Here is a 20,595-nt window from a genome sequence, read left to right on the forward strand (position 1 = left end):
TTGTATTTCTGTTGTTAACCTTTGCGACTGTGGCATAAAAGATAAAATGATTGTGGTCTGACAGGTTGTAAAATACTGTCTTAGAATATTATAAACCACTGTGCAGTGTTTTGCCATCTGTTAAGCCTTCAAACTAATGGATCTGTCACTCCAACTGGACTTCCTGGATTGTATTTTATTGTCTCATTGCTGCCTGAAGCAACATGCCACCAGCAGTGCAGCCCTTTGCATTTTTTTTTTTTTTAAATGCAGAACTGTTTTTCAGTCTGAATACCCACTAACTCAGGCTTACAGTATATGGCTGTGCATGCTGTTTCTGCTATTGTGTGACATGGCCAACTGGCACCACTTAGAAACCACTTCCTCGCTTAGAAACCACAACCATGTGTGTTTGTTGCAATGTGACATCTTGAAGTTGTTTGGATTATTTACACACTGTTCTTAAATTCATTTGCATGTAAAACAAAGCTTCCTAACATCCGTTTCTAATATTCTGTCACCCTCATATAAACAGGAGTGAACATAACATTACAAACATGTTTCAATATAATGAACTACAACACCTCTGACACAGCAACAACAAAAACTAGTCATCATAATCTTTACAAAGGAGGAATTAAATGCATGGTTATTTTTAGGCCTACAACTCACCAATATTTTCATTATCGATTAATCCATCAATTATTATCTTGATTAACTGATTTGTTGTTTTCTATAAAATGTCAGAAATGTCTGACTAACAGCTCACAACCCACAGATGTTCAGTTTACTGTCAGAGATGACTAAAGAAACCAGAAACCACAATTTTTTTCTTGAAAAATGACTCAAACTAGTTATCACTTATCAGTTGGTGAGTAAATTTCGGGGTTCCGGTATCCCTCCCCCAGAAAAAGACTAATCATTGCAGCTCTAGTTGTTTTACTGAACTACATTAGGTTGTCAAGGTGTATTTAATAAACAGGAAACTCAGCGTCATGGGCTACTGGTGCTCTCTAAAACACTTTTAGTTAGTGATGCCTCTCACGCAACAGGCCTATTATATAAAAATATTAAATTGAAGTCAGAAGGGCTTCTAGTGGCTCCGAGTGGATCAGCAGTCAATGGGAATCAAACCAAATCACTTAAAATGTCCAATCTTGCATAAACTCATATTTTCAGAATGATTATCATACACTTCTAAAAAAAAATTATATAACGCATATTAATGTGATGGGATCTGCCCTTAGGTCACAAGCAAGACTGCATTCTCAAAAACACAACCCTAACCATGGTTGGAAAATACAGTATGAGGATTTCACCTGACAGTAATGCAGTTTTACTCAAAGGGCTAACATGCTCTTAGTACTGAGAGGCTTGCCCTGATTTTCCATTGGGAGCTGCAGTGAAAAATTTAGAAGCACTGGAAAGAAATGTACAAGTAAAATCTGTGAATATAACTAAAACTTCCAAAAGTTTTCCCACTTAGAATTTTAAGTTGCACTGTACATGGACTTCGGTTTCTGGTTTCTAGGTGGCTGAATGTTATTAAATGAAAACACATGAAGCCATGTTGTAAATTAAGCGTTCGGCTTCGTGTGTGTGACGTGTCGTACCGTATTGTCCTCGTCTTTAGCCTCTTCCTCCTCTGGCTCTGTTGTGACAGAAGGCGTCTTGGGCTTGTACCAGGAAATCTGCAGCACTCGACCTTTGAACTTAGCTCCCTGGTTGGCTGCCTGGAAACAAAAGAAGAGGACAAAAGCAAGTTATATATAAAGCTTTCTATGATTTTACACCAAAACCAAAAAAAAACTTTTTAAATGTTACTATTTCAATGATTTCATGTGATTAGAGAGGGGAAAGCAGGGAGAAAGAGGCGGGTCAGATTTGGACTCTTGTGACTTACATTCTCTGCTTCGCTTCGTGTCTTAAAGGTCATGACGACACTGTTGGCGTCCTGGTCACGAAGATCCTCAATCTCACCAAATTTCTAAGAATAAAAGAGATCAGTGTGAATTTCAGTAGAATTTCTCAGTCATCAATTTGATTCTCATCATGTGCGGTTAATCAGTCTATCATCAGTGTGCATCCTCAATCAAAACGTCTAAAAGAAAGTTAAAACACATTTTTAAACGGTAATATTTTACTGTGAATTATTGTATTATTGCAGGGAGACCTCCTGCCTCGTTCTCACCACAAAGTGCGGCATTAGCTCTTCCTTCTCCTCCTGAGTGACACCTAGAATAGCCAAGGCTCTGGGTCTGTGGTCTACAACCATGCGGTTCACGGCCCCGCCGCGAGCCATCATCTCCCGGCTTCGGCCCCTGCCGCGGCCGACATGCATCGCGCCGGGCTCCAGCGCCATCTTCCCTCGGCCCCGACCTCGACCCGCTGGGGGCCGAATGAGACCTAGTCGTGTCGCCTAAGGGGAGACAGATAGGGAGGTTTAGTGTTATAAAGAAACTGACTGGCTGCTGCTTCTTTCAAAGCGCACACACACACACACACACATAAATACATGGGCGCCACATGGCAGTGTTAAAAAAATCATTAGAAACAGATGTGGAAAACTTAGCCAGACTGTGTGGCTTGCTGCTGTGCTGTTGCACTTTTCAATGTGAAAACAAACATGCCAGGAAACTAGGAGTGTTTCTTATTTATCATATGTGTAAAACAACAAAAATTCAGGCTTAGTGAGATAAATAAATAAGAATTTGCACAGTAAGTTGATGGAAAATCATAAAAATATATTATAAACTATTACAGATTTCCTTTTCTTCTAAGCTTAAATATTCCCTTCACACTTGTCTCTGGTCTCCTACTCTGTCACTTTCTGGCCTTTACCATTAGCTGTCACTCCTCCATATTTAAAGTGACATCTCCTTGCTTCTTAACCACTCCAAAACCTCACAACCACTCTCTCTTCCATTTGTCCCTCCCTCACTTCTCCCTCTAATTGTCATCCCACGATTTTTCTTACAAGGACCAACGGCTCAAACTTTAATGAGACGGGGCTCTATCAGTGTAAGACCTGTGTCTGATTTGGCTTCGTTAGCGGCTGTTCCTCTGGGCTTGCTTTAAGTGGCTGCAGTTTAATGTGCAGAAGGAGGGTAAGGTTGGGATGGATGGGGGGGGGAGGATATGCATTTTTAACTACCAGCTAATTTAGGACCCACAGGGATAGAGGAAAAAAAAAAAACATGCTAGGCAGGGTGTTGCTAACAAAAACTATGTTCTTGTTAGGCTGATCTTGTGACACAGCTGACCTCGTCTGTGTTTGTGCTCTGCTAGTTTAGATGGCAGAGGAGATTTGGGGCAAGTCTGAGCTGACTAAGTGTTGTCTTAGATGCAGCCTAGAGCTTTTTTTGGGAAAAAAAAGAAGACTTGAACAAACCAACTGAATATATTTTTTGCTTTCACAGAGCTATGTACTTTTTTTTCTGTTGTGTTGTAAGAAATAATCATCAACTCAAACAATAACATATTTACAACTCAAGATTCAAACAAATTTTTTTTTGAATACTTAATTCTTCGACATCTGAGGATTTTCCCCTCATGAATCAAAGAAAAACGTGCATGATTGCATGTTGTCCATATTGTACATATTGTTCTCCAGTGCCTTCATGTGCTCATCTGTAACTCAAAAACAGTTGATGCCATATCTGCCAATCATATATCAATACATGCGTAATTTCATTCAGTTTTCTGTTTTCATAAAATATGCAGATTTAATGATATCTCTGGAAAGACACTTTAAAACTATGGGAGGAGATACAAATAATGTTATCTCAATGATTTATAAGTAAAGTTGTGCATAATTATTTGTATGTCCTATAACTTTCGTTGATTGATAATTGTTATATTTCTTTACTTAAACTCGCAACAAATGGGTAAATATTGGAACATGTACAGTATATATCTGCTAAAATGACTACTAAGGACATTTTTTAAAAAAAATTAAAATACATGTATAAAAAGTAGAATAATGGCCTGAATAAAAGTCACAAAACCAAAGGGGGGGGGGGGGAATCTTTTTTTTCACTTTTGTGGACTATTTAAGTGACTAAGGAAGGAATCTAAATTAACCAAAAAGAAAGTATTAAAAACACTTCATTTAAGAGATTTTTGGCCACACAACACTGACATAAGTTTAAGTTGATATTGAAAAACTTGTTAGCAAACAGTTGCTTATTTATACATCCTGCAGATACATACATACATATCTTCTGATTCTGATCTCCACTAACTCTTGAGAAAAATGTCTGGTTCTTTATCTGCTAAATGCAACAGCAAGAGTCTAACTGTCTGTCTGTCATTTGGTGCTGGGCTGGTAGCATGCAGTGCATTTATCAGATCTTTTTTGCTGAAAACAATGCTGATGATTAAAGTTAAGGTTGGAGGCCATAAAACCAAAACAATGAGTTAAAAGATGCCAACAAGATCTGTACAGCTGACAGGAAGTGCAGAGGTGGGTGTCATTTTCAGTGGATTTGTCACTACAAGTGACCCCTTTCACATCATACTTACTCATGTGATCCATTGTTAATATGAAAATATTGATTAAAGGCACATTAATTATGTTTTATAAACAATCCCATAGATATTGTGTTGTATACAATACTAATACCATTCATTTTTAAAAATGTCAGTATTAAACACCGACTAACTGAACATAATTCACTTCGTAGTGCATTATTTCCTCTTTTCTACTTGTATACAATCAGACAGTACTGAGTGATATGAGTGATCTTGTCTAACATTTATCTGTTGTTGGTTCTTCTGGTGTGTGTGTGGATGTGTGTGTGTGTGTGTGTGTGTGTGTGTGTGTGTGTGTGTGTGTGTGTGTGTGTGTATGTTTGTTGCGATGAATGCTTGACTGATTTATTTTGGATCAGACTGCCGTCTTATCTGCCAACTTCGGAGGCATTTCCAGTTATCACTCCTCTAACCGAGCTCTCAAGAAAAATGCTAATAAGATACTGTCACTGTGCGTGTCTTTGTGAACCTGTTTGTGTCTCTAAGTTAGCTATCTTTTCAAATCGTTGTTCTGCGGTCACGTAATCTACTGTGTGCTTGATGTAACGTGGCTTGTTCTACATGGGATCCAGTAAATGACTATATCGCAAACATGGAGTACAAATAGTCACATATATTTTTAAGCCGCCAGCATGAGAACCGTTTTGGCGTTTCGTTTCTCTCACTTTCTTTTACGGTTCTCTCCCTCTAATAGGCACAAAAAACTCACTGGCCCGTCCATCCAGACCACTCTCCTGGGCAAGTGTGCGCGGTGAAGTGTGTGTTTTTCTATCTGACAGGTAATGGTTTAACTGTTAACAGCTAACTGTAGTTGTTGTCAACCTTGTGTTGACCAGAAGCTTCAAGTTCACAGCAACTACACTTCCTGCTTGAGATGAGCCAGGTGCTTCAGAATAAAAGCAACAGCGGTTCCAACTTCATTCATTTCATTATAACAGCATTTTATTTAACTTTATTTTGACGGTACTTTATTTAACTCTATTATAACAGTAGTTTATTTAGTAGTTTAGTATTTTAGTAGTTTAGAGGAGATTTAAAAATATTGAGATATATATTGTGTATCCGATATAGCCTTAAAAATATCGCAATATTATTTATAGGCCATATCGCCCAGCCCTAGTGTGTGCAGATGTATTACCTCCACCTGTAGCTGTCCCAGTTTTCTCTTCAGGTCTGTTGTGTCCTCTCCAGAGCTCATCTTCTTGTGAAAGTCCAGCTCAGCATCCAGTAGTTCCTTCTGGGCCTGATCAAATAACGTGAAAAATGAGAAATTGTTCTGTTCGCAGAATCAGACAGATTCAGAACAGACTTAGCAGCACAGTTTGCAAACATGACCCAGCATGTGAGCTCGGTTTACAAATAAAGCTGAAAATAGACATAGTCCGATTAACTTGCAGCCTTGGGGAGTTTAAATTTTTGTGCATTTTCTATTTAACAAAGTCAATCAGTGAAAAAATATCAAGTGAGCTGGTAGGGTGTATTTTGAGTGTTAATATCTACCAACCCAATTCACCCACAGTTTATACAGTTACAGTATCTCTGGAGCAAGTAAAGGGGAACGCTGTGTTTGATTGTCTTTGTTTAAAAAGGTGACAATACAGGCCATCATTTTCCCTGCTTCAAGGGCCTAAACTTACATCAGTCTTGGTCTTGGTCTGGTTGTGGTTGGGTTTGGCACTGGAGACCTGGGAGGCGGGGTTCATTTCATTCTGCAGCTGGGCGATCTTTTCCGTCAGCTCTTTCAGCGTCTTCATGATGTTGTCTCTTTCCGCAGGTTTCATCCCTCGGTTCTTCTCAAGACGGTTTATCAACGCCTGGAAGAAGAAGGACAAGCAGTGAGAGAGAGGGAGGAGCGCAACGCATGGACAGAGCACAGGTAAAAAGAAAGGGTGAGGAGGAGGAGGAGAAATGGCAACAGTTCAAGAGACAAATTAACAGGAACGGGTGTTACCTTCTGACACTCAATCTGTGTCTTTAACATCTCTTGCTTCTTCTTTCTCATGTCCTGCTGGAGTTTTAATGCCTCCTAAATAAAAAATAAAGACAATAAATAAAAAATACATTCACTGAGATTGAAAATACACTTGCTGTTTGTGGACATTTCATTTCCTAGACCCTCACAGTAAATGATAGCCTTCTTCACAACGGTGGCCCGAGAGAAACAAATAGCTGATCCTAGCTCTGCTCTTCTCGTACAAGTCATGTATAAAAAAAATTACGCAACATGCCTGTTTCTTCTTTAGGACTTCCTGTGCTTCAAGTGCTTTTCCCGTTTTCCCAAGGCTCTTTGAGGACGACTTGAGCGCTGTGGAAGTGTAGGGGCCCTTCTGGGTGTTTGTCAGTGCAGGCGCCCCCTAAGTGCAACAAAGAGCGAGAGATAGAGAGAGAGAAAGAGACACATTTAGGTCATCAGAATAAGCTTGTAGAACGTGCAGACAGACACAAACATGAAATTACTGCAAAACGCCAACACAAAACGCCATCACATCTCAGCATGCATGAAAACAAATTATTATTAATTCTCTTTTGCTGTCCTGATATGAGTGTCTTCTTGATATTCCACCTCCACTGTTCAGCTTTGACTAGTGCAGCAGCACTGATGACAGAGAACTGGCAGACAACAATCTCCCTGTTATCTGGAGAGATAGTCACTATAATATTATACTGAGAAAATCAACATGACGTTACCATTGAGTTGCTACAACAGAACATATGTTTACTATGTAATGATAAATTAAAACTAATACCGAGTTGGATAAAATCCCAAACACACTTCTACTTCTTCTATTACCACTGTTTATTTTGAAAGATTTTCACAGCGAGAATTATTAATATTTGTTCCAAGCAACCGTCATTTACTCAAAACAGAGCTGAGCTGTTTCTTCAACCACATTTTGACAAAATGACGACTGAAACAAAGCTACATTTTTGGTTGAGTATCACTTCAGGCTTTCATATAGTGAGAAAATCTACCAAAAAAGTAATTTGGCCAACTTCTCATAGATTAACATTATCTGTATTTCGCTGAAGAAATCGATAAGTGTGGAATTCAGAGCGTGTTAAAATAAATAATTTACTTGAAACAGCTATTTCACCCACATCTGGCATCACCTGACACACACACACACACACACACACATGCATAGAGACAGAGACGTACAGTGACAGCGTCTGTGTTGGGGTTCAGGCTGTCTGGCTTGGTTGTAGCTGTGGTCCCAGCTGCTGCTGGCAGGCGATGCTTGGGCACAGTCTTGTTCAACACGTAGGCAGCTGGATTGTGCTGCTTGATACCCTGCAAATAAAAGTAAAGGGAGAAAAAAATCTTAAATCTTATGTAGGGTTTCAGAAATGCGGTAAGACTAAAGGTGTCTACACAGGAGGCATTTCAGGTGTGTTTTTCAGTTGTATGTTTTGCACGCATCGGGCGGAAGAGATGCACATCTATTTTGATATATTTTTACGCTCTGACTCAATTTTTTTTCATTTTTATGTGTGCTACTAGTGATTGTGTTTTGGGCTCATAGTACGGCCAAAATGCACGACACTCAATACTGTGACTGAACGCGTCCTGTGAGGACACAGACTGAATACTGAGAGTGACTGCCCACAAACCGCATCCTATGTAGACACGTTGTAAAAGATTAGCATGAAAAGTTGAAATGACTTGTATAACGAATGTTCCAACTCCTCATACTTACCTTGTGCACGTTGCTGTGCTGCGGCCCCTGGTTAGGCACTGAACCTGTCACCTGGCTCCCCGAGCTCTGCTCCTGCTGCTGAAGCCCTGCGGTGTTCGTGCCGGGCTCGCGGTGCCAGTACACACGGATGAAGCGGTTGTTGAGGACCGCCTCTGTGCTGGATATGGCCCGTCTGGCTTCTTCGTTCTTTGTGTACTGGATCAATGCTGCCTCTGGGTCTCCGCCAAACACCACCTGGATGGAGAGTAGAGTGTGTATGTGATGGAACAAATCATTTTGCAGAGCTGAACTTCATGAGCCTGGTGCTGGACATTGAGCTACTTATTTATGTGCAACACATTCAATAAAAAAAAGAAATTGCTGCAACCACAATACCCCAACCAGTGGATCATTTAACACACAGCATTTACATTTCATTATGTTTAAAGGGGTTGAACTTTCTGTTGGTCTTCACTGTGTATAACAGTGCTAGCCATTTTCAAAGTTGTGTTGAGTGTAAAATGCTATGTAAACCATATGTGATACAGTAAATGTGACTTCCTGTTACATTTTGTCCTGCACCTGATGTAAATCCTGCACTGTATGTCTGTAATAAATCTTAATAAATGCTAAATTCAAATTATCATCGATAGACAAATCTAAGTTCTCCTATTCTCAAATTTCCAATACTTCTACCACTACCGATCTTGCCTTCACTTAGTTTTCTTCCCTCCCTTTGAAGGTTTACAAATGATGTATTTTACCTGGATATTGACGATGGTTCCAAACTTGCTGAAGTGCTCGTTGAGCTTGGTGATGTTGTTGAGCTCACGTGGGATCTTGCGCACCTCAAGCTTAGTGTTCACATAGTGATTCCTCTTGGGAAAACTGCTCTTATGTTGGTTGTTGAAGTTTGGCCTAAAACAGAGAGCGAAAGAGTGTGTATGTTTTTCTCACAAGAGGAAATACTGGAAAGCTGAGCGTCTCCTTCATACTCAAGTTCCTACAAGCTATATAACAGTTGAAAAGGAGGACCACATGTCAACCTGCTGGACACTCAGGAGGGATTATGGGTAGAGCCTTCGCAATGGAACAGCATCCTTGTCATGTAGATCTTTGCGTGCGCCCGCTTCCCACAACAGAGACAAAAGACAGGCTCCTGACCTATGAGTCAACTTGCCTAGAAACGAGGCTGACTTAGCAGTAACGGGAAATGTGACGAGGCACCAATTTGTTTGATCAAATTTCAACCGGCCAGCTAGTTTCTTCACATTTCTTTATAAAACAAGAACCTGTTCAGTGAAGGTATTAAGTGTCTTTGAACACCTTGAGGTCTCCAGGTACGGCTAACATATCCAGAGACAATAATGCATTTCAAAGCTACATGCTCAATTTCAAATAAAACAATCATTAACTACTCCTGTATGTAAACAGAAATGTTATCCAGCCTTGTGTGAAAGTGTTTATTTCTGTGGAAAGTCAAATTTTAATTTTTTTTTTTTTTTGGAGTGGAATTTTTTTAAACGTGTGTAAAATTCTTACTTTTCCATCCAGGGTTTTTTAGCTGCTGGTCCTTCGGCTGTAGTGGATCCCATGGTTCTCTTCCTATTGTCCTGCTCCGTGTTGAAACGGGACACATTACTTCCAGGAGTGCTGGCTGTAGTGGCAGGCTCTGTCTGGATCACTATGTTGGCAGCTTGAAGGTGTAAACATAGACACAAACCAGAAAAGTAATCATTATTAGGAGCTTTTTCTTTTCATTATATCCACCACAAATCTGTCCATCATCATTTATGTTTGGATCCTGCTCCCAGTTCATTAGAAATAAGTATTAACATTAATAACTTCAGTCATGCTCTTCTAATGAAATAACATCAGTCTGACAGCACCTACTGCCCAGGATTACTTTTGGGGGTGAGTATGAGTGCTAAGAAGGCCAATACTTGCTACCTCTGGAGCCTTGTCCTTCATTGGAGGTGAGGCCGATGAGGTTAGAGCGCTGGGTCTGCACGCGAGGAATGAACTGACGGTACTGGTTACGACCTGCTGCCGTCAGGCCTGGGGATTCTGGATTATAGCCCTCTGGATCATAGTTATCTGATGTGTAAAAATGAACACGCACATAAAAACACACACAAGCTGTTAATACGAAGCGATTTTCTAACAGTCATAAAAACGTGAAAAAAACTAAGAAACACAAAAAATGTACACGGAAGATAAAATTACACAATGAAACCAAGCAGTCCTACATAGATAAATAAATACTGCTTGGTAATCAATGACTTATCTAGTTCACAACAATCTGGTATAATATGTGATGAGTTTAAATTTATCCAATGTAGTGACAGCAACCTGTGACACTCTATATTAAATACAACTCTAGGTAGTAATTAAAATATGTAGCATTGACAAAAATATATACAAATGCACAAATAGATAAATTAAGGATAGACAAATATAGATAAATTAATATTACATCACACCTGACTGACACAAAAGCAAAATTTAACAAATGAGACCTTTCATGACAGTTGTGATTTTGGCTATACAAGTTGAATTAAGGTCAAAAACCTCAGTTTGTAATTAACTCAAAATAGACCCAATCTGTTTTAACTAAGCCCTAGCTTTTCTGTAGAAATGGAATTATTCATGAGCAGAATTATGGGAAAAGCGCTCAACACAATAAGACTTAAAAGAGCTGATGTTAATTGCTCGGAAATACTTTGTCTCTCAAGTTAATAAACAGTGCTGCCCTCTGGTCAACAGCTGTTACTGCAGCCTGAAGCGAGACATACATCACACCCATCATAAACTGGCATACACAACGATGTTACACAGAAACCAACTTAAAAAGAACAGGAAACAAAAACACCACAAAAAGAAACTTTCATTGACTTAATCACTAAGTAACTAAACTAATAAAGCAGAAAGAAAAGGGCATTGTTATAAATAAATGGAAAAATCAAATGATATTCCACAGCATGTCGCCTCCAAAAACACAGTCCCAATCGGAATAGGAGAAGCATCGCTGCTTACATTCAGACTGGACATATTGGGGACGAAGTGACACAGATGAAGACGAGCAGGGAGGAGGTGGAGGAGGAGGAAGAGTAGGCGGCATCCCTACGCCAGGCGGTCCAATAGGAGGAGAAGAAGCGATTGCCGATTGGTGGCTGGGGGTATCAATTCCACTGGTTGCTATCAGTGGAGGTCCTGAGGGAGACACAAGCCCAAGCTAATGTCTCAGGTACATCGCAGGCATGACAAGTGAGTCTTTAACTCTAGAGCAAGTACTGAAACTGTTAACTTTATTTCATGCCACACAAGTTGCTTAAATATGACAGTGAAGGTGGCAGAAAGTGGAAATATCTGTCCAATGCTTCAACACATGCTTCTCAATAAACAAAAATATTTTGCATCTGATTTATAGCAAAACGAGGGGAAAAAAAACAAACTTCAAGGGAAGAATGCCACTTCAAGAACCAATATGTTCAAAGCAACTCGTATTCATGCGGCAACAACAAAACAAAGGTATCTGAAAAGCTCCTGCAATGAGGAGTATTACTAGTATGTAGGGAGGGGAAATAAGATAAATAATTATAATAGTAATATTAATAATATAGTTTTCCTTTCATTTATTTTCTTCTTTGATGCAACTTAAACACATTCTAGCATTTCCACCATATAATTACAAAAAGTGCATTTGTGTTCTATATTAGGAATATAGGTAAGTGATAAGCAACATGATAAGCATATAATGCCAGTTGGCAGTGCATTAGTTACAGTACTATGCTCACTTTGGGAGACAGGAACACTATATTTCTCTGTAAAGTCTTCATATGAATACAGAAACCCTTCATAGTTAAATAGCTGCTTTACAAGCAAAATGTTGTCAAACCAATTTTCAAAAAATAATGATTTCTTTCTATGTGATATTGCCATTTTTCCATAAAAAACATTGGTGTGGACAACAGTTGTGCTTATATAGAAGGGACCAACACATAAGAGCTTGCCTTTGAAAGTTGGACAGTTTGGGGCAAATTAATAAAAAATTAAGACCACCTTCTTTTTTTAAACGGTAAGTTTGGGATAATATTCTACATGCTACCTGGATCTTTTAGAAATCTTTTGATCCAGTTAATTTGCATAATATTGTTAAATTGTTCAATATTGTATAATATTGAATGACAAAAAGTCCAAAACATTAAGACCTCCCTCTGTTAGAGAAATAGACAGAACCTCCCTTTTTACCTTGTGTGGCTTATTTTTTTACGTTAAAAAGCCTGTCTGAACAATAGGTTTTATGTTTGGTGACATCAAGGGAGGAAAAGACATAAGAGACTTGTTTTTGTATAATGGGCTGCTCAAGTGGCCCACATAGCGACCAGCCCACTGGGATTTCTCCCATGCTCCCGATGGCCAGTCTGACTCTGCCCCGGACTCTCAAGACAGATGTTGACCAGCCGGTCATCTCATGAGTCAGGCTGCTGGCTACTAGCAGCTGAGATGACAGGCTGGCAACTGACCAGCGGCTCCTCACATCTCTGAAAACGTCGGCGCAAATTTCCAAATCTGCATTATTTGGATAAACTGACAATATATTGGGAATCTAAATGGTTACTTTCTTGCCTAAAAAAGTATTAAAACTTAATAAAGTGACATATTAACGGTCCTACAGTAAAACCACAGCTTTTGGCCTGGCTCACAATCACCGCCATTTGATGCGAAATGCATCATGGGATACTTGGCAGTCCCTCAGTCTCGCTTCATCAGTCAGTGACTCAGTGATGGACAGACATTCAGGTTTGTAGGGCTGGCACCGCTGTTGCAGTCCAGCCAAAAAAAACAAAAAAAAAAAACAAACCCTTTTTATAGCTGAATGTGTAATCCATGTAAAGAGAGAGCTTTTCAGAGTTTTAGACATAACGCAGTCTCTGCAAGTTATGCTGATGAATGCTGTGTGCAGCAACACTTGATTTCCACAATAAAAACTTCTATATACAAGACAAATTAAAAAAGGTCACAGAAAAGAACCAAGGTAATGAAATTATACCATTTAAATTCACCATTTACTTCCACCGCTGTATATTTAAAATACATTTCTTGTCTGACCGCTCTTAGTCGGCTTTAGACACGGTTTTGGATAGAGTTTCATATTAAATTAAGGACTACTACGATTTCTGATCTGTCAAATTTGATCTGTGCACCACCACACAGTTAATATATTCAATTCATTAATTCATTCATTAATTAATTTTAACATATAATTACAATATTAGACTTAATTGGTGGTGGAAGCCAGAAAACGGGTAAAGAAATGTACCTTTCAAAACATAAACAGCTATGAGCATATTGATAAATTGACAAGGGAGCAAATTACAAGAGACATGGAGGCAAATTGTGTCTCATGGGGTAACCGAGTGCTTAGGAGCAGAATAACCAAAGTTGTTTTTTCCCACCCCCCTGCTGGGAAACATTTTGTCCCAGCTGTAGATATCAAAAGTCACCAGTCATTTTGTACAATTGTACAAACCACTGAAAGAATTACTGCTATCAAATTGTACTTACCAGTCATGGGGAAGACACCCGGTGGTGGTGGCTGGCCGTACGGGGGCATCGGAGGTATCCTGAGGGAAGGGGGTGGCTCAGTGATCGGGGGCATGGGCAGGCCGGCGGGAGTCATTACAGGTGGGGGCGGGAACGGAATCATGCTTGGTAGATTGACATCATCGACGATGAGAGGGTCATTGCCGTGGTCAAATGGGCAAAGGTCACCACGGACACAAAATCCTTTTTCTGTGTGAGAAGAAGAAATAAATATCATAAAATTGCCCTTTCAAATACTGTATATATGTACTCATTTTAGAAGTCTAGGACACCATAAACAAACTAGACAAACAAACAAAACAAATCTATTCCTCCAGGTACTCTTGAGTATGTATTCGTAACCTAATTCTTCTAAGGGATTTGGGCCCCTGGTGGTCAAGTACAGATTCAGAGAAAAATATGGTAAACATGAAGATAAGACCAAATGAAATAAACAAGACGAATGACTGTCCAGGTTCAAAACAGCTAAGACATACAGTGCATGTATTTACCCCACAGTCTCATTAAGGAACTGGGTCCCTAGTGGCTGTGTTTGAGCACTGTGACAAATAGTATGCTGCAGAGACAGACTGTAAGTTTAAACCCTCATGTGTCTCTGTGGAGAGGTGGGTGACAGCCTGCTTGCTTTCCTGGCTCTCACTGGGGACAAGAGCGGGAGCGCTTAACAGTGGTCATTAGTGATGACACTAAACAAGGCAATCAATAACCCTCGTGGGAAGATAATGATGGAGTTCACGCAATAGCCAGAACATACTTTATAATGACTACATCATATACTACAAAAATAGACTCAACATTAGTTTTGACTTTCACTCTGGTCTCAGTTTTCAATGCACATATAATATCTTCCTTATCTAAGTGCTGTACACTGCAAACTGCTATTAACAAATAAAAAGCCTCTGAGATGAAGGAAGGAATGTTTGAGCAAAGAATTGATAGAAAATATGTATAAAAAAAAGAAAAAGGAAAAGAGGATTCGCTCTGTTCCTACCATCGTAATCCCTGCAACGCTGTTTGAGTGACGCGTTCTTGTTGCTGAATGGCTTGCCAACATTATCTTGCCTCTGTGCGCCATAGTAGCCAGACCAGCTGTCTGTAGTGCTATCAGGCATGTGAGCCGGTGTTGCTACAGGAATGCCTCCTGAGACTCCAGCAGAGGACGAAGAGGAGAAGGGGTGCGGAGGTGTGGGCAGGGGCAGGAGAGGCGACGGGTGCTGCTGCTGCTGCTGCTGTTGCTGCTGCTGCTGCTGCTGCTGGGAGCCGGTTGTGGTGGAAGAGTTGTAGCCGTCGGTATCCTTCCTTTCTACCTCAAACTTTGACTTGAAGTCTGTTAACGAAAACCATAAACAGACAAATATTGAAACAAAACAAGAATAAGTATTACAGTAGAGTAGTGGAGCACAGCCAAAAAAAACAAAACTTGTTGTCAAACACTTCAGTGCAGATTAACCTTGAGAGTGATAAGGCCAATTCCAGCCCGTGTTGTTAAATCCCCACTGATGTACGTGCAAAGCTGTCCACATTGTTCCTTATCGATAACAACTTCCAGTAACACTGACAAACAATCCAACAAAAAAAAAAACAATACAATCGGCTACATCCAGTACTCCGTTCAGTCTCTCCTCAACAAGCTCAAGCACCTCTGTGTGCTTCACATGCAGCTTGTCTCCAGCAGCACTTTAAGGCACAGTTAGAGAGGAGCTTCAGGTACTTCTACACTCCTGGGTCCGCTCCCCTGTGCTGTTGTTGTTGCTGTCGTGTCTGTGTGTAACTTTCTCACCTCTGCCTCCTCTGTGCTCCCTGTCCCTGCTCTTTCCTCGGCTGCCACTCCTGCTCCGGCTGCGGCTCCGGCTGCGGCTGTAGCTCCTCCCACGGGGGCTGCCCCTGCGTCGCTCATGGCGCTCCCGCTCGCGGTGGGAGTCGCCACCGCTTTTCCCATGCCGATCGAAGTCACGGCGCTTGCGCTCATCTCGCCTCCTGTCGTCGCGGCTCCTGTGTGGTTAAGAAGTTAGAGGGAACACATTTGACTTACTATCTTTATGCCTGTTTTAAATGTAACAGTCAGACAGACATATTTTATATGTCATAATTGTAATGACTATACAAAGTACGTAGACATGGAACATTTATATCTATATACATTAATATATACCTTGGAAGTAAGTTGTCATATAGTGGCCTTTATCTAACTGAAGTGAAGAGGGAACCAGGCTTTTAGTTGAGAAATGTTGTTTTTATGCAATTTCCCTTGTTTCAATCATATTTTAGTAAAAAGTTTCCCCACTTTGAGATCTCTTCCAAAGCACTATGTTAAATTGCTGTTACTGCTGCCTTCTGAAAGCTTAACACTTTTCTCTATTTTAGATTAAAACTATTACAGCATTTCAGGGGGCAAAATCCCTTTCCTCCCCTGGGAGGCTTTTAGTGTTAAACATCTACAGGAACAGTGCACTACAGCGGAGGACTGATGACGAGGGTTTTGGAAGGGATGATTGAAGGGAAATGAGGAGTGGGAAGTCAATGCATAATGTGGCTTGATGACATAAATAGACTCGAGAGACAGGCTGAGTTGAGAAACAGTTGGAGGACCATGAAAGTCAACCTTCGGATCGCAGACGGGCCAAATGACTGATTGATTGATCGATCTGTGTGTTACATTTCATTAACAGCAGCATTTACGCAGCGAAAGGACACAGAAAAGTAAAACTTATCAGGATTAATAACAATGGTGACAAATCACATTATTTCTATTACAAAGAAAAACTCAAGTGCAAGTGGTTAGTGTGACATGACAATGTTGTTTAACTGGCTCGATTCTGAAAAATATAAATAACAGAGCATTAAACACCTCAACAGATGTTGTATTGTCTGATCTGTTAGGGACTGGGTGTATTATAGACAACAGAAAAGCTACTGGACACTGGGGACATTATAGAGCTAAAAGCGAGACTCGTGAGATTTGAAACCTACCATGCAAATACCCACATGTTAAAATCTCTATGCAACTAGACCATGCAAAATGATGGGTTTTTAATCAGCAATAAGAAATGGAGGCTCTGTGTTTTGGAAATTTCAACATGAGACAGGGGGTTAGATGTTCTACATCTCACATGCGAGAATACTATATGTATATGCTTAATGCTTGGTCATTAAGCTGAGGTAAAACATGTCACTGGGGGCACAGCCAAACCTGGACTCGTTGAAGTCAGAGCGGTTTCTCAGAGGACTTCTCCTTCGCCTGTTTTCTCTCTCCTCCTCTGGAGTTTCAGCCTTGAGGGAAAAAACCATTATAACTTAAAACTCTTTCATGTTTCAAAAACAGAAGGAGATTTAGAAATACAAAGATTCCTCTCAGTCTGAAGAGAATATTGGTTTTAAGTCAAGATACTTAAAAAAAAAAACACTGTATCTTACAATATAGAATATGATGTTTATCAAATAATTTGATCCAAAGCCCCATATAGACACAGAATAACATTTTTTTGTGTTATGCTCTACCCACTTATCTATAAAAACCACTTTAAAGTTGTTTTAATATGTGGCAAGACTGGCAAACTATTCATTTTCAGAGATCAAATGTAGCCAATAAATTTCTCATTAACTCTTCTTACCTCCACAACATCAGATTTGACTGCAGGTGGTTTTATCTCCTCTTTAGGAGCTTCCTTGGCAGCAGGATTTCCCAGGTAGTTCTTGGTTGTCAAACATTCAAAAAGTTTATCGACAAATCCTATTGTCTCTGCAATGACAAAACGAATCATTTGTATAGGTTTAATCTTTCACTGGAATTATGTGTAGTTTTGCTGATTTTCCCTCAATAGCAAAGTAGGCCTACGGCATGGTGTACACTTTCATTCTTCCTGGATCACGCAACACTAAATATTTCTCTGCTCCTGGCAGCACTAAATATATCCAAAGTCTAATAAACACTAAATGAATAAACACAGCAACAGCACAGAGATGAAACAGTGAAACGTTGCTTGATAAAAATTTAACATATTAGAAGGACAGAACTTCAATCAGCAGCTTTTTTATTAAAAAAAAAAAAAGAAAACACAGACTTGATTTGTAGTTTTAAAACCCAGAATTCTCAACAGTGGTCTCAACACCACCATCAAAACACTAAACACACTATGGTCCTTTTGTGATAATGGTACTGTAAAATAAAAAGGAAAGTAAAACCATTCTATCATTTCAACTGTGCAAGGAGAGACAACAGTTTACTACTCCTTGTTATACAATCTAGAAACATTATGGGGGAAATTGAGTGCTTCCTAATAATGTAACACACCCTCTGGTGGCCATACAGTGGACTCACAAGTGGTAGATGGTGATAATGTACCGCTGATTGCATTTCTAAGTATAGCAAACAAATCTATTGCTGCTTTAAAATGATGTCTGCTTGCTGACTGCAAACTACATACAGTGCCTGATCATCAAAGTATGAATACTAAGCCTTAACCCTTAGTAACACATCTGACTTCTAAGGGATTACTGGTGCTAAAAGAGCATTATTTGGCTATCTGAGGATATCTGAACTTACTTTTATCAATCAAGTCAAGTCTGACACTGTTGGTTCAGTTTATTGTGTCAGTTACCTAACTGATGAAAGCCAATACGTCTTTCAAAAATGAAATCCTGCTTTGTTTACGATCAACAAGTTTAATTTACAGCTCCCTTTTTCTGACCCAATCCTCCTAAATTTAGCCACAATTTGCAAATATTCAGTTCACTGACGGACCTCCATAATGCTATCGGCTGCAGTCCCAAAAGGATTTATGACATAACTGTAAAGCCTCTATTGACTATGGGATGTATGAGGAGAGTAAACTGTATGCTTTTCCTCACTTTGCCAAATGATGAAAATCTCTGCTGGAGGAATGCCTTCTGCACAACTTTCTTGACCGACAAGGCCTAGGATCAACATCATATGTGTTGCATTCACAAGCTTTCTGTGGAGTTCATACCTTTTTGTAGGAAGACATCAAGCTGATCAGCACAGAGTGCTTTTAGCTCCTTCTCCGGTTTGTCCTTCTTCACAAGCGCCACAACATAGTTGGCTAATGCAGAGGGGTCAGCATCACATCTGTAAATTAAAATACATGCATTCTCTTACCTTAACAGTGTCTTACATAAACAATACAATGCAAAAGGAAAAAAGGCAATGAAGCTTTTGCCAAAACATAAACGGACTGGGTGTGGCATCCAGCGGCTATGTCCAACAGATCATGTGTCAAGTGAGATCCCTAACAATGCCTACAGGGCAGAACACTACTTAAATAAACTTCAGAAACAAGCTTCCAAACTTTGAAACCAAACTGAAGAAAGACTTCCTACCATATTTTCTACTTTACAAAACCATTACATGCCAAGACATCATGCCAAATATCCTCTTAGCCAGCATGTACTGGGACTATTACACTAACATTACAAACACACAAAGCACCATGACAGATGTGAACCAATGGAAACTGACTACATAACAAATAAGCTCATATATTGTGCAAGACTATAAATGCTAAAAAAAAAACAAAAACAAAGAAGAACGTGCTTTGCAAATAGGGCTGCCCTAAAGGATTTCTTATCAATGTGACATGAATGTACCTAATCTAATTAGAATTTGAAAAGTATAAAAAAAAAAACGTCAATGAGAAAAAAATTCAAGCTAACAAAGCCACCTCATTAATATTCAGCAAGGGTCCATATGGAGCACATAATTCCCCCCTTTTCTTAAGAGAAGGCAGAAAGTGCAGCACCCTATCACCACGTAACGTAAAAGCATGCTATTATATGAGAGACAGTGGGTGACTGTTACTGCCTCACCTAAACAGTGCCTGTGTGTAACACCACCTATTGCATTCAACATTGTATAACTTCAACAACTCCTCTTTGATTATTTTGTTATATATTTATATCAATACATGCATTCATGTGCGTTCTTTGGCAGCATCTGTGTCATCTGGTAATTTACTGGGTAATTTGAAAATTTAACATAAAACAGAGATGGAGAAAGAAATGGAGTGTGTAACTATGGTAACTCATACAGCAAGCAATTCTTACATTTGCTGCCAAAAGGTTTGTAAAGCTCATCTATAACTCAGAGTAAAGATATATTCCAACAGAGTTAATAGTTATTTTAATTTCAAGCAGCAGCATACAAGTTAGGCTATCTGTTGCAGGCTATCTATGGCTACAGAGCTGCGATAAAGTTACATTATCGTGAGCCAACTGGGCTCCGTGCTTAACCACCCTAAAATAACAGTGAGACAAACATAGGCTACACTGTGCACAAGTTTCAGTTCTCCATTTAATGAAAGGTCCACTGTCTGTTTTTGCAATGAAAGGCCAGCTAGCGGCCACGGCGGTTTGCTAACTCGTGCAAAAATCTACCATCAGATTCTAGCGAGCCCACATTGATACCCGGCTAACCCACTGGCTAGCTCGCTAACGTAGCTACGTAGCATGCAAGCTAAATGTCATTTCAATTCAACACTTACATTGGCTCCAGGAGTTTTGCCAGCCACGACTTCAAGGCTTCCACATTCTCTATAATCATCGTGAGAAAGACTATAATACTGTCTATAAAATGAAAGTGCGTTTTGATAAACCTGCTTTCATCGTCTATAAATTTATAAGCTTTAAGGCCTCCTGTCTCTCTTCACTACTGCAGGTCGGACAAAGTGTTTTACGGCATGGCAACACAAGTCGAATTGTCGTAACGCAGGCCAGACGACGGACGTTAATCATAACGTGTCCTTATTCAACCACGATTAATTAAATTCCTATACGCAGCTCTACA

At 39.7% G+C, this 20,595-nt stretch overlaps 1 protein-coding gene and 1 long non-coding RNA gene across 5 annotated transcripts in view; one reads left to right on the forward strand and one right to left on the reverse strand.

Annotated features, from left to right (window-relative positions):
* Positions 1 to 8,341, forward strand: part of LOC137195828 (uncharacterized) — a 21,591-nt gene extending 13,250 nt beyond the window's left edge. For all 3 annotated transcript variants that reach the window (XR_010931171.1, XR_010931172.1, XR_010931170.1), the window contains 3 exons: positions 5,207 to 5,268; positions 6,287 to 6,388; positions 8,246 to 8,341. This is a non-coding gene — a long non-coding RNA (uncharacterized lncRNA). The remainder of the gene's footprint in view (positions 1 to 5,206; positions 5,269 to 6,286; positions 6,389 to 8,245) is intronic.
* The window catches only part of rbm27 (RNA binding motif protein 27), a 24,191-nt gene extending 3,716 nt beyond the window's left edge, over positions 1 to 20,475 (reverse strand). Inside the window, exons 1-20 of one of the 2 annotated variants that reach the window (XM_067608469.1) lie at positions 20,294 to 20,475; positions 18,764 to 18,882; positions 17,408 to 17,535; positions 16,987 to 17,066; positions 15,577 to 15,788; positions 14,788 to 15,123; positions 13,758 to 13,985; positions 11,226 to 11,402; positions 10,140 to 10,286; positions 9,732 to 9,885; positions 8,954 to 9,107; positions 8,211 to 8,444; positions 7,673 to 7,804; positions 6,741 to 6,866; positions 6,464 to 6,538; positions 6,150 to 6,326; positions 5,651 to 5,755; positions 2,171 to 2,398; positions 1,883 to 1,966; positions 1,593 to 1,712 (exon numbers count right to left, since the gene is read on the reverse strand). In XM_067608469.1, coding sequence (XP_067464570.1) covers positions 1,593 to 1,712; positions 1,883 to 1,966; positions 2,171 to 2,398; positions 5,651 to 5,755; positions 6,150 to 6,326; positions 6,464 to 6,538; positions 6,741 to 6,866; positions 7,673 to 7,804; positions 8,211 to 8,444; positions 8,954 to 9,107; positions 9,732 to 9,885; positions 10,140 to 10,286; positions 11,226 to 11,402; positions 13,758 to 13,985; positions 14,788 to 15,123; positions 15,577 to 15,788; positions 16,987 to 17,066; positions 17,408 to 17,535; positions 18,764 to 18,882; positions 20,294 to 20,352 — 3,075 coding nt within the window. In that variant the 5' untranslated portion in view covers positions 20,353 to 20,475. The remainder of the gene's footprint in view (positions 1 to 1,592; positions 1,713 to 1,882; positions 1,967 to 2,170; positions 2,399 to 5,650; positions 5,756 to 6,149; positions 6,327 to 6,463; positions 6,539 to 6,740; positions 6,867 to 7,672; positions 7,805 to 8,210; positions 8,445 to 8,953; positions 9,108 to 9,731; positions 9,886 to 10,139; positions 10,287 to 11,225; positions 11,403 to 13,757; positions 13,986 to 14,787; positions 15,124 to 15,576; positions 15,789 to 16,986; positions 17,067 to 17,407; positions 17,536 to 18,763; positions 18,883 to 20,293) is intronic. The other variant, XM_067608470.1, reaches the window with a different exon arrangement.
* Positions 20,476 to 20,595: the final 120 nt, after the last annotated feature.

Source organism: Thunnus thynnus, chromosome 13 (assembly GCF_963924715.1).
Source record: "Thunnus thynnus chromosome 13, fThuThy2.1, whole genome shotgun sequence".
Classification (NCBI taxonomy): Eukaryota; Metazoa; Chordata; class Actinopteri; order Scombriformes; family Scombridae; genus Thunnus; species Thunnus thynnus.